At 32.5% G+C, this 13,350-nt stretch overlaps 1 protein-coding gene across 4 annotated transcripts in view; it reads left to right on the top strand.

Annotated features, from left to right (window-relative positions):
* The first annotated feature begins 884 nt into the window (after nucleotides 1-884).
* The window catches only part of LOC131801024 (3-phosphoinositide-dependent protein kinase 1-like), a 63,835-nt gene continuing 51,369 nt past the window's right edge, over nucleotides 885-13,350 (top strand). Inside the window, exon 1 of one of the 4 annotated variants that reach the window (XM_059118961.1) lies at nucleotides 885-2,002. In XM_059118961.1, the coding sequence (XP_058974944.1) occupies nucleotides 1,937-2,002 (66 nt within the window). In that variant the 5' untranslated portion in view covers nucleotides 885-1,936. Of the gene's footprint in view, nucleotides 2,003-2,215; nucleotides 2,237-11,986; nucleotides 13,141-13,350 lie in introns of those variants that run through there. The other 3 variants (XM_059118962.1, XM_059118964.1, XM_059118963.1) reach the window with 3 other exon arrangements.

Below are 13,350 nucleotides of genomic sequence, written 5' to 3'. Positions count from 1 at the left end.
AAAAGTCCTGCAGACCTTAAACACATCTGAGCAAAATATCATCAACCTACTTCATTTTGTTCGGAAGGTAGAGTGATTTCCACAGACGGCCAGACACACGGTCGGAATCATGGAATGACAAACTTAATATACCTTAATATCGTGGATGTTATACAAAAATAGAATACCAATGTAATTACTTTCCAATGAATTTTGCACCATTTTAAGATATAAATAAAAATTGACCGCATCCCTATTCTACTCTGAATTACAAACATTTTGGTATATTTTGTATAAAAATTGCTGCAGTAGTTCCCAAATTACACCTCATTATAAAATGTCCCCCAATTTAATCAGCAGAAATCAAATAAAAACACGAAGTAGTCATTACAGGTTGCATTGTTTTCATTTGGTTGTGGTGTTGTTGTTCTTTTTCCTTGATGCAGGGGGAATACCAACAAAATGTAGTATTTGTGAATTTTTTTGCGCGCCCTTTTTTAACCAGCCAGCCAGCCAACGAACCAATAAACCAGCAATCATAACAAAATAACACAGATAGGAACATTGTGGAATAGAGTATAAATGAGTCTCTTCACTTAACTGTACTCTTCTCAGCAGTGGATTGTGTTTCTCTTCTCTTGGTGTTTTCACTGGATGAATACCCCGAAAGGCCATTGTTCCGTTTTGTTGTTTACTACACAGCTCACAACAGTGCTGATGGTTGGTGGTTCATTTCCAGTTGTTCTCTCTGTGTAGGCCACAGCCATAGATTTCGTTCATGTGTGTGTTGGTTTGTGTGCATTTTGTTTTTTTTTGTTCTTTTTAATATGGGGAATGCCTCTGCGCAAATACACACACTCTGTTCGATTGAGTGTGACTGACTGTGGCTGCTTTTTCTGTGCAATGTAATGACAGTTTATTTCAAATTTGGTGCGATACGGACGTTGTTCATTTGTTTGATTCATTTTTAAACTGAAGTTGGCGCGTATCGGACGTTGTAGCGGAAAGAAAATATTGTACAAAAATACAAAAGAAAATCAGAAGCGTTTTACTATTCAAAACAAAAATATCTATCACAACAACAACAAATGCAAAATAAACAAAACAAAGATTTTTTTTGGTAAACAACCAAAAAAGAATAATATATTTTTTTCTTTTGAAAAAAAAATATGAAAGAAATTTAAATTGCAAATAAAGAAAATTTTTGAAAAAAAAAATTAACAAAGAAAATAAAAAGAACGCACAAAATTTTTGGAATTTTGTGAGAAAACAGAAAAAGTAGTCTGAGAAAAAAATATTCCAAAAAAATTGGAATATATGAAATTGTGAAATTCATATTTAAGAAAAATGTGCAAGAATTTTCCCAAAAATAAAACAAGGCCTACTTGATGGCGAAAATCATGGCTTTGATTGAATTACAAGTGAAATAAAATTAAAATAAAAAATATATCTAGCTATTGTGCATACAAATAAATAAAGACTTCTACTTGGAAAATAGTAGAAAAAGTCAACATCAACCTTAAATTGCCTTGCATTGAATTGATTACAAAGAAAAGAGAAAAAAGTTTTGAATTGAATTTTATTTTTTGAAATTTCTCTGTGCATTAAAAACAAACAAAAAACAATTTGTAAACAAAACAAAAAACCATTGCAAAAGGTTGTGGCCCACATTGAGGATTACCAGCCAGCCAGCCAGTCAACCACCTTTTCAATAGCATCCACAAAACCAGACAAGAATTCATTTCTTGATTGAATTAGAAAAGAAAATAAAATCACAACAATAACAAAGCAAAACAAGAAAATATTTCGTTTTCAAAAAATATAAATTACAAACAATAATAACAACAACTTTATTGTAACAAAGTGAAATTGTTGCAACATTTTACCACAACAAACAACAACAACAACAGAGCCCCATTAAAACGGGAACCAAGTTATACCAAATAAAGGCCTCCTCATGAAATGTAAAAGTTGGTCCAATAAAATCAACAATTTTGTTGTGCGCCGATTGAAGTTTATGAAGGTAAATATGCGTTTTTTCTTATCAAAAATATTTGCTAAAAAAATTAAGTAAAAATTTTTAAGTAGAAACTTGAATTTTTTTTTTTTTTTGAAACCGTGGTCTGTTTTAAGGCCATTTTTCCCAAAAAGGGAAATTATTTGAAAAAAATTGTTTATTAATTTTTTTTATCAACAAATTTGTTTTATAAAAATATTTTTTTTTTTTGTTTAAAACATAATTTTGAAGTTTATGAAGGTAAATATGCGTTTTTTCTTATCAAAATATTTGCTAAAAAAAATTAAGTAAAAATTTTTAAGTAGAAACTTGAATTTTTTTTTTTTTTGAAACCGTGGTCTGTTTTAAGGGCATTTTTCCCAAAAAGGGAAATTATTTGAAAAAAAATTGTTTATTAATTTTTTTTATCAACAAATTTGTTTTATAAAAATATTTTTTTTTTTTTGTTTAAAACATAATTTTTCAAAATAATTTCTTCGTGTGAAAATTACTATAATTTTTATTGAAATTTGGTGCTCGAAAATATTGAGTGTCAACCGAAAAATATTTCTCATCGTGAATAAATTAATAATTAATAAATTATTCATTATTAATCTTATTAAAATTTGTCATGAAAGAAAAAAATCGTTTGCAACTCAAAAATATTTTTAATATAAAAATTTTCCCCGTTCATAATTTTTTGAAACAATGATTTTTTTTCGAATAATTTATAAAAAAAAAATGGTCATTAACCCTAAAAAATTCCCATAAAATAATTAAAATTAAAAATATGTTTCAATAAGCAATACATTACTAACATAGTTATTTCATAAAAAGACATAAAAACTAATTTTTTTTTTGAAACATATTTTTGAGAAAGTTTTATTTTTTATTTTTTTTATTGTCATAGATATATATTCTTTTTTCGAAGAAAAAAAATAGTTTTCAAGCCAAAAAAAAAAACATGTAAAAAATCTGTAAGTTCGACCGGGCTGAACTTCTAATGCCCTCCATAGCATCCATTACGAACTTCAAATACCAAATTTGAAACAATTCCGGTGAATGATGTCGGTAAAAACATTAAAAATACCGAAAATCATGAGGTACCGTTGTATGGGGGCTATACGAAGACGTGGACCCGCACAGACAAATTTCTGTTTTAGGCTGTAGTATCCATTACGAACTTCAAATACCAATTTTGAAATAGTTTCGGTGAATAAGGTCTCTACAATCATCGAAATACCGAATATCGGGAGGTACCGTTGTATATCAATACCAAAAGTCCTGCAGACATAATATACATTTGAGTAAAATTTTATCAAACTACTTCATTTCGTTCGGAAGCTACAGTGATTTCCACAGACGGACGGTCATCGCTAATTCAACATAGAATTTTATGGGTCTAAAATTTTGTTGGGTCTAAAAAAACTTTATATAACCTCCATACTATGGTGGAGGGTATAAAAAAATAATTTTTCCCCAAAACATAGAAAATATAAAGTAGCAATCAATTATTTAGTTGATTTAAAGCTATTGACAAAGTTTTCCTGCTAAAAATATCATATATTCACTTGTTTAAAGTAAATTTTGAATATTTACATATTTTTATTTATTTTTCAATATAATATTTAAAATATATATATATTGTTTAAAAATTAAAAAATATACTTTTGTTAATACCATGGTAAAATGTAGAAAGTAAAGCCATTTCAAATAAGAATATCCACCTTTGCTTTTTATGTCATTTAACTGATCGAAATTCACTAAATAGAAAACTGATTCCATTTCTGATTCGTGGATTTGTAAATAAAGATTCTGAAAGTTGCACACACCTTTTTCATTCTTGAAAATTTTTAAATACATTTTTGTTTCCTATTTTTTTTTTTCCTGTAATATTTTCTCAACTTCAATTAAAAATACGTACCATTCCAACCTATTTCCGAAATATATTCTAATTTTCCAACTTATTTTTTCTCCGACATTAAAAATGCTTATTTTCAAAATATTATGTCAACACCTACATACAATACAATTGTTCAACAAAATTGATCTTTTCAAAAATATTTGTTCTATTTATATTTTCCATTTAAAATTAAATAATTAACAATTTTTATTAATCCATCAAAAATGTTTCATCATGAACCAATTCCAGTCAACATCCATCTCAATAACCTTTGAACCTTTTTGATGTAAGGTGTACTTCCTTCCTATGTTGTTTACTACCTACCTACCTATCTATAGCTATAATGTTGTAAAAGTATTCTTCTCTCTGTTACATATTTTACATGTGAACCACCACATAAGTATGTCCCTGTGTGTTGGTGTTGTAAGTTGTATATTGAATTCCATCCCCCCATTCTCCCCTATAAAAGACTTATTTTATTTCTTTTAACGAAAATTACAGCAAATAAAGCACTTTGGCCTTATTGAAATTGTCATCATAACAGAGAGAGATAGAAAAGAGATGGAAGAGAAATTAAAATTTAAGAGCCCACCTAGTTTACCTTCTTGTGGATTCTAAGAGAAAATTGTATGGACTTCATGTTCATTTTCTCTCTCGCTCTCCCATTTTCAGAGGAATGTTGTTTGTTTGTTTGGTTGCCAGCCTCTGCCATAAAACCCTGTGGCTGGCGCAAAAAAAAAAAAACGTAAACAAACCATTAAAATTGCCATAAAAGTATTTTCATTTTTATCGATTTTGTTGTTGTTCCCATTCGTTGACGTCGACGTTGCTGCTGACGCTGCTTGCTGTTGTTTGCCTTGTGTAAAGCGCCAAGCAAAACAAGTATAACACAACACAGCAAAATGAAATAAACCCACCAAACAGTGCGAAGCACACAACACTACACAAATGGGACTTTGTTTTTAATTTTTTTTTTTTGTAAACAGAGAATATGAGAAAGAGCAACACAACACAACAACAATTGAAATAAAAAAACTTAACCGTTGCTTTTTGTTGTTGGTGTTATTGTTGTCTTCGTTGTTATAATTATGTGCTGAGTTCAGCAACAAGGAAGCGAAATATTAAACTCCCCTAAGACAACAAAAAATGAAAACAAAAAAACAATTAATAGTAAAAAAAATAATGCTGAGAATCATATGAAGCTAATGGCTGTCTGGCTGTGTGTTATGGGGCGGTAGGAAGGAGAATATAAACAAACTTCATATGGAGGCCAAATTTCTCAAATGAAGCTTTGAAAATGAAACCAAAGCAAAAAAAAAAAAAAAAGAATGATGAAAGGTATTCTTATTTAATGTGTGCTGGGGACACAGTCTAGTATAACAGTTGCAAACATAATAATAACAACAGCAAACTATCATCTACCAGACATAAACACAGACTTTTTTTGTGTCAGTGAGGAGGCTCCGGCTTGCTTGCTTGCCTATGCATGCTAGCAGCAGATAGGTACCTAACAGACTGCAAAATTGCAAGAAAAATGAGCACACTATGACGCCAGCTACATTGAGACATACAACAACAACAACAACACGGATCAGACAAGAACACAACTACACAATTTTAGTGCAATAATAAATCAGTATTAAATAACAAAATTCCAACATTAGGCGGAGGAAGAGGAGGAGGGAACTATATAGATAACTGCTTGGTATTAAGAGTTTGATTGGCAGTAGGCGACGCAGAGGGATACTGTAAAATAGTATGTTTTTTAATTGGTAGGACCATTTGGGCGTCACTTCGGCTCTCAAAAGAGACAAATTCCAGAGGGGGCATCATTTTCAAAATAAGCTGTATTATAAATTTTTCTTTGTAGCTGCATATTTAGCTTAAAGTACGTCCCTAAGAACTTTAAAATTCAACATTCCAAAATATCCCACCTATTGAAAAAAATTATGATAAACTTTTCGGCTTTTATGGAGGAGGTACCAGAAGGAGTGGACTGAACAGATTTCTAGTTGGAAGATCTATTTAGATATACCAAACTATAAAGAATCGCTTCGGAAGTTATGAGAGATATAACTTTCGAAAATGTTACCCTTTTTGGCGGAGATACTAGAAGAGGTGAACCGATGTATATCATCTTCACACTAGATCTTGTCAGATGATCGTTTTATTATCCAAATGTATACCCTTTGTGGGGGAGGTAACAGTAGTACTGAACTGCTGCAATATCGTGCGAACCAGCCAGACAGACAGACAGACAAACGGACACCCCAAGATCGACTACCAACTTCCTAAAACGGATTTTGTAAAAAAGAGACCTAGTGTCTAAAACATTTCGATGAGACACGTTTTGGTCATATGAAATGATATATACTCTCTGTAGTCGTATGGTTGAGGGTATAAAAATAAGGTTACAAAATATATTCCTCGAATCTCCACGATTAATAAGTTCTCTCATATCAAGTTCAATATCTCTGTTGTCAAGCCCTAAGAAGAGCACTATGAGAATTTAATTTAATTTGCATTTTTTGCAAATTTTGCTTCCGATTGACTCCGTTTGAATGCAACCAATTCTATATTCTGGCATAAATTACATACCAAGCCTAATGTAGGGCATTCAATCACATATTCACATACAAAGTCCATGTTTTGACGACGTCGACGGTGATAGTTTTGCGTGTGCTCATACGTGTGTGTGTGTGTGTTGGTGTGTCTGTGTACATGTGCGTGTTTGCCTTTACCAGACAATAACAAAACCCCCCTTACCCACCAGAACGGCAACCTTCTCCATAAGTCAAAACCCACATAAAATATAGAGTGCATGCAGTTTTGTTGTGCACTCATAAAATTGAGGTTACATACTACAACAACAACAAGATAAATACGAACAACAACAAAACATTATAAATGAAAACAAAAATACAGCAGAATAAAACAATAACAACATTACAATGTAATATCATGTTATAATGATACACACAGAGAGGAGGCGAAGGGAGAGAGAGTGTAAATAGAGACAGCAATGGTGTAACTGAGCATAACTCTGGTGAGACTCCTCTCGGTGAGAACATTTATTTTACATTGAGATTGTCTTGCTGCTGTTGTTGTATGCGCAACCTCGCATTGGAGCCACTTGTATTTGGCTTGGTATTGTTGTTATTATTACTTGTCTCTCACAGAGGAAATTGCGTGTGTGTAATGTTGTTATTGTTTGATAATGCTGCTGCCACCGCTGCTTTGTTGTGTATAATATAATGTTGTTATTGAGGCTGATTTTTTCATCATCATTTTTGCGTGCGCTGCGAGTTTGTTGTTTTTTTTTTTTTTTATTTCGCTTTTCTTCATTTGAGGGTTGCTAGATAAACAAATAAACTATACAAAACAAAATTCAGGAAATTTATTTTGTTGTTGTTTTTATTTTTGCCGTTTTTCTTGTGCCACAAAAATGTAAACAACTTTTTCGTATACGTGTGTTGTACCTGTAATGTGCACAGTGGTTTTTGTTTTTGGAAAGCCTTGAGAAGCAAATTTAAACAAAATTATTTTAAATTTGCAAAAATTTATGTTTAATTGTGCCATTATTTTGATTTATATGCATTGTTGTTTTGTTAATAATTTAAAGAAAAACTACAATCGTGATGATGATGCTGCTGCTGCTGCAGCGGGCGGTATCTTTTTATGTTGGTGGCTGGCTGCTTGTTGTTTAATTTCTCCTTGTCTTTTTTTTTTTTTGTTATTGTTTTAATATTGTTATGATTGTACATGGTTGTTGCTCTTGTTGTTGTTGAGTTGCTTGTTTTGTATTTGTTTGGTTGCTTTTCTTAACATTCACAAATATTTGCAAAATATTTCTGTGTGTATATTCATAAAGTGAAAGGTGTTTTGTATTTCGTTGGTTATCTGGCTGGCTGACTGGTGGCTGGCTGGTTGCTTGGCTGGTTGGCATTTTTATTTCGTTTGTTTTTGTAGGTACCTACCAAACAAACAGCAACACAAAAATATTTGTTTTTTTTTTTTTGTAGTTAATTTAAATTTGTGGATTAGAGCCTTACGTTCATTTGCCTTGTAACATTTTCCCAGCCACCACCACAAAAACATTTGGCTTAACTCTAGTTTAGTAAAAACTCTTCAATTTTTTCGAAAATTTTTTCAGTGGTAGGTATTTTAACCATGATCCCGGGAAACTATTTTTTTCTTGGGGGACGGACCTGGGACCCCAGATTTTTGACCCGAAAGTCCGGGTTCGAGACCCCTACTAGACCCGGATCCACTTACCCGATATAGACAATATGGGTATCGTTGGAAAGCTTATGAAAATACCTATCCAACAAGTGGTCACATGATGGGGTAAGATCTTACGGTTCGGAAGTTATAGTCAAATTATCGATTTTTTGGACCCGGATTTTTTATAAAACCCCCAAAAAGTCAAAAAAGGGTCCATTATGGGGGACAACAAAATTGATGCCAAATTATAGCTGACACTTCTACCTTTCCAAAAAGGTTCAATTTGTGCTAATACCTTTACTGAGTCCAGAGATATGGGTCTTTCCATCCGCATAACCCGATTCTAACCAGTTCATTAAAACTATGTTTTCAATAAAAAAGGTATATTTTGCGTAAGAATGAAATTCAGAAATCTTTGGTTCGCGTTAGCCGGTGTAGGACATACCCAGAGGAGAAAATCTCAAGCCCCGGCCGAAGGCCGGCTACTTACAAAAGGTATCCAATTTAGAAAACTTTGGTTCGCGTTAGTCGGTGTGGGACATACCCAGAGAAGAAAATCTCAAGCCCCGGCCGAAGGCCGGCTATTTACAAAAAGTGTCAAATTTAGAAAACTTTGGTTCGCGTTAGCCGGTGTGGGACATACCCAGAGGAGAAAATTTCAAGCTCCGGCCGAAGGCCGGCTATATACAAAAAGTGTCAAATTTAGAAAACTTTGGTTCGCGTTAGCCGGTTTAGGACATACCCAGAGGAGAAAATCTCAAGCCCCGGCCGAAGGCCGGCTACTTACAAAAGGTATCCAATTTAGAAAACTTTGGTTCGCGTTAGCCGATGTAGGACATACCCAGAGGAGAAAATCTCAAGCCCCGGCCGAAGGCCGGCTATTTACAAAGAGTGCCGAAATTATGAACCTTTTGTTCGCGTTAGCCGGTGTAGGACATACCCATAGGTGAAAATCTCAAGCCCCGGCCGAAGGCCGGCTATTTACAAAAAGTGCCAAATTTAGAAAACTTTTGTTATTCCGACGACTGCTACGCGAAATAAACACTTTTTTTTATTAAAAACATAATTTTAATGAACTGGTTAGAATCGGGTTATGCGGATGGAAAGACCCATATCTCTGGAACCGAAAAAGGTATTAGCACAAATTGTAGCATTTTGGAAAGGTAAGAGTGTCAGCTATAATTTGGAAACAATTTTGTTGACCCCCATAATGGGCCCTTTTTTGACTTTTTGGGGGTTTCATAAAAAATCCGGGTCCAAAAAATCGATAATTTGACTATAACTTCCGAACCATGAAAACTTACCCCTTCATGTGACCACTTGTTGGATAGGTATTTCCATAAGCTTTCAATCGATACCCATATTGTCTATATCGGGTAAGTGGATCCGGGTCCAGGCGGGGTCTTGATCCCGGACTTTTGGGTCAAAAATCTGGGGTCCCGGGTCCGTCCCCCAAGAAAAAAAATAGTTTCCGGGATCAGGGTAAAAATACCTACCTCTGGAAAAAATTTCGAAAAAATCTAAGAGTTTTTACTAAACTAGAGTTGTTCCAAACATTTGCATTTAAGTTATGATAAATATATTTTTTTTAAATTTCCTTGAATCATCTTCCACATCATTATTCCACGAAAATTAAAACTCAAACACCATTATCCTCCCTCCAATCGTCTCAACGCTCAGTGTCATCTATTCATTCATAGATAGTTTACCATTCTCCAAACAATGATAAATTACTTTAAATTTGGTTAGAAAAAAAAAAAAAACACACAAAACTATTTCAAAAATTTTGTATTCAAAAAGTAAAAAAAATGTATATAAACAATAATAATAGCTCTGTAAATTGTTGTTGTTTTTCTTCTTTTCTTTTTGGTTTACAAAAATGTTTTTATCTCATTTTTGTTTTGTTTTGTTTTTGTTTTGCTGCTGCTGTTGCCTGCCTTACGGCCATAGATTGATTTTCAAAGTGAAACGACAATGACCTCAATACGCAAGACATTGCTGTTGCTGTTGTTGTTGTTTGTTATTGTATTTAGAATTGTTTTGTCTCTCAATTTAGTTGAGGTTTTCATGGCAAGTTTGTAAATCATTTTGTTTTTAATTTTTATTTTTCTTGCTGAGTAATTGCTATAATTTTTATTTCGAGTTGGTAGAATTATGCAGCGGCTCTGGGGTCTTTCACCACATATTGGGAAATCGAAAACCTTTCATTACAGTAAAAAAATGATTTTGAAACAAAATTCGTAATCCATATTCCACAATCCTTCAAAAGTACGTTTAGATATATTTTGCTATTTCATTTTATATTAACAAAATTCAAACAAAAAATTTTTTTTTTTTAATTTGAAAACAGTTTTATACCTTCCACAATCCCATTTGTTGATCCAACCTTATTTCTGATTTTTTTAATATTAAAATGTCTCTACATACCCAGTTTTAACAACAATAACAGAAATAAACCTCTATTTACATAATTCCCATTCGAAATTTACTTTTGTTATTTATATCAATGGCTCTTTTATTATATTGTGGTATTTTTTTGGTAGTTATTCAGTACAAAATGATTGATTGATTAGCGGCATCTTTATGTGTACCCGTTTGCTGTTAAATGTAGTATGTGTTTGTTGTTGCTTTTATAGCTGATAATAATTTCAAGAGCCCTGCCAGTAACAATCTCAAAAATATGCTGGTCCCATGGAAAGTCACACATATTATCTACCCACCAACCAATATATGTTTTTTTTTTTTGAATATGTACCTACCATGAGAAATCAAAATACCTTTCTCATATTTATTTATTTTTAACTGAGAGCTAAACTGCAGGCTTTTGTGGGGATGGGGGGTTATCCGGTTATCTTCCACTCAACCAAACTCAAACCCCAACAATAACAACAACATCGACACCATTAAATGGCTTTGACCAAAGTCAGCCCACTTAACATACTTATGATGTGCTGGAGGACAACACAACACAATAGCGGAGAGCAACATAAACAAAAATAAAATACCGACCAAGTCAAGTCTCCCATTTTGCAGAAGACATTTATTGCAAAAATCCATCCATCCAATGTTTTTGTTATTTTTGTTTGCTCTGTCTGTGTGCGAGTGTGTTTTTCTGTTTGTATGTATTTATGAGAAAATGAGATGAAATTTCCAAACACTTGAGGCTGCAAAACTAAATTCCCCCAAAAACAAAAACAATAATAATAAACAACAACAGCAACAAAAATAATGCAGACACCAAAGCGCCACACACAGTTATTTTTAAAACAACAACTATGTGTAAACATTGTTATGAATTCGATTGTACGGACAACAGCAACTCCATGTTGTTCTTCATCATCACATAAACTCGCCATGTTCTAACACATCTAAGTGCTGTTAACTATTTCTCATGAAACCGACAAAACCTTTAAATATATTACATTGAAAAAGTTAAAAAACGTATTTCTTATTTTTGGTAGTTTTACACATAAATTGCTTTTTATTTATCTATTATTTCAAAAAAATCGCTAAATTGACAACACTTGATAATTTTTTTAATAAACAACACTTGTTCAGTTTCCCCCCAACAATTAAATGTCAGCTCTCTTGGGTTACACTCGTATTCACACACATGCTATCTCTCTCTCCATCATCTCTCTGTTTGGCCCCCTCCCAATTAGATTTAAAAATGCTGACTAACTTTTACTCATTGGAAATTGAGAGTATCCCCCCAAATGATACAGAATTTAGGCAGTTTGCTTGAATGTGTGTAAGTATATATGTGTTGATATCAAATGCGGAGCCAGTGTAGCAGTGGTGGCGTTTACTCATATTTCTATATGAGTCTCTTGCTCTCTCTCTCTCTCTCTCTCTGTAAATGTGTGTGTTATTATTTTGATTCAAACAGGCAACTAGCCAGCCAGGTCGTTGCTGACAATGTTGTTTCTTTATACATTCATTCTTGATTAGTTTTTTGTGGCGCTTACAGTGAAACGGTATACCAAAAAACCCACAAAGCTACTCCTCGCATTCGTTCGGTGAAGCAAAATAAGAAAAAAAAATCAGAAAATTTATCAAGGCAAATAAATCATCCAAAACAAAATGATAATTTGGAAATAAAACAACCAAACAACCTATGTAACCAGAAAGTGTTCACTCAAAGGAAAAATAAAAAAATAAAATCAATTTAGCAAAAATAAAATAATTTAGTAAATTTTTTTGTGGTGTGTCTTCAATCATTTTTTTTTCCTGTTACCAACAAATTAGTTAAAATCGTCGTCTAATTTTTTTTAAAAAAATTTAAAATTGTGATATGTATTTGAATATGTTAAATATTTTTTTGTGTTAATGTCAATGTTAAAAGTCTGTGTTCAAATAAATACCTAAATACAAAAACAAACAACTTCTCCAACGCAAAAAAAGATCAAAATACCTATATAAAGTGCAGAAAATTTTGTCTATACTTAAAACGAGATAATCCTAAGCACAAGCATAATATATATTCGTCAAGCTAAATAAAGAAAGAAAATAAAAGAAGAACAAGCAAGCAAAAGTTATGCTTTTCTCATTGAAATAGTCAAAAATAACGAAAAACGAAAAAGAATAATAAAATCTTGTGGCTATAAAGGAGAATTCCTTAATCATTAGAATAACAAAACCAACAACAAACACCACAAGTTGTATGTGAAACGAGAAAAAAGCAGCAGCCGATGTGAACAAGAAAAATCCGATTATTATTTAACTATAGCAGTTCGCAGCAGTCAGACCCCCAAAACAATTGAATAGTGCGCGCGTTCTCTCTGTACTCTCCCGCTCTTTCTCTCTCTCTCTCTCTCGGTATTTCTTACGTTGCGCGCTGCCTCATACACAGGCAATATATATGAATGTGGAACGAGCGACCCTCACACCAAAAAAAAGACCCGTAACCTACGACGTACCAATCTTCTTTCACTTAGATCTAGAAAATAAGCTGTAAGCTTGTCAGCAAAAAATAACAATAACCTAGAAGACAACCAGCAAGTAAAGTTGTTGGCGGTCTCATCGTTGTCCCCCCATAGTAAGTTATTCTTCTCCCTGGAGATTCAAAACAAAGACAGAAAAAATTAATATTTCTTTAAAATTTAATAAAATACAAATAAATATTTTTTTAATTTAAATTGTAAAAAATAGTAAGAACGTTAGATGTATTCTATGTGTATAACCAGAATTTATTATTTTTATTTATCATACGTTGTGTTTTCATCTCATAATATTGAATAAGTTCATA

This window comes from Musca domestica, unplaced genomic scaffold (assembly GCF_030504385.1).
Source record: "Musca domestica strain aabys unplaced genomic scaffold, Musca_domestica.polishedcontigs.V.1.1 138, whole genome shotgun sequence".
In the NCBI taxonomy this organism is placed as follows: domain Eukaryota; kingdom Metazoa; phylum Arthropoda; class Insecta; order Diptera; family Muscidae; genus Musca; species Musca domestica.
This window is presented reverse-complemented; position numbering and strand designations above follow the sequence as displayed.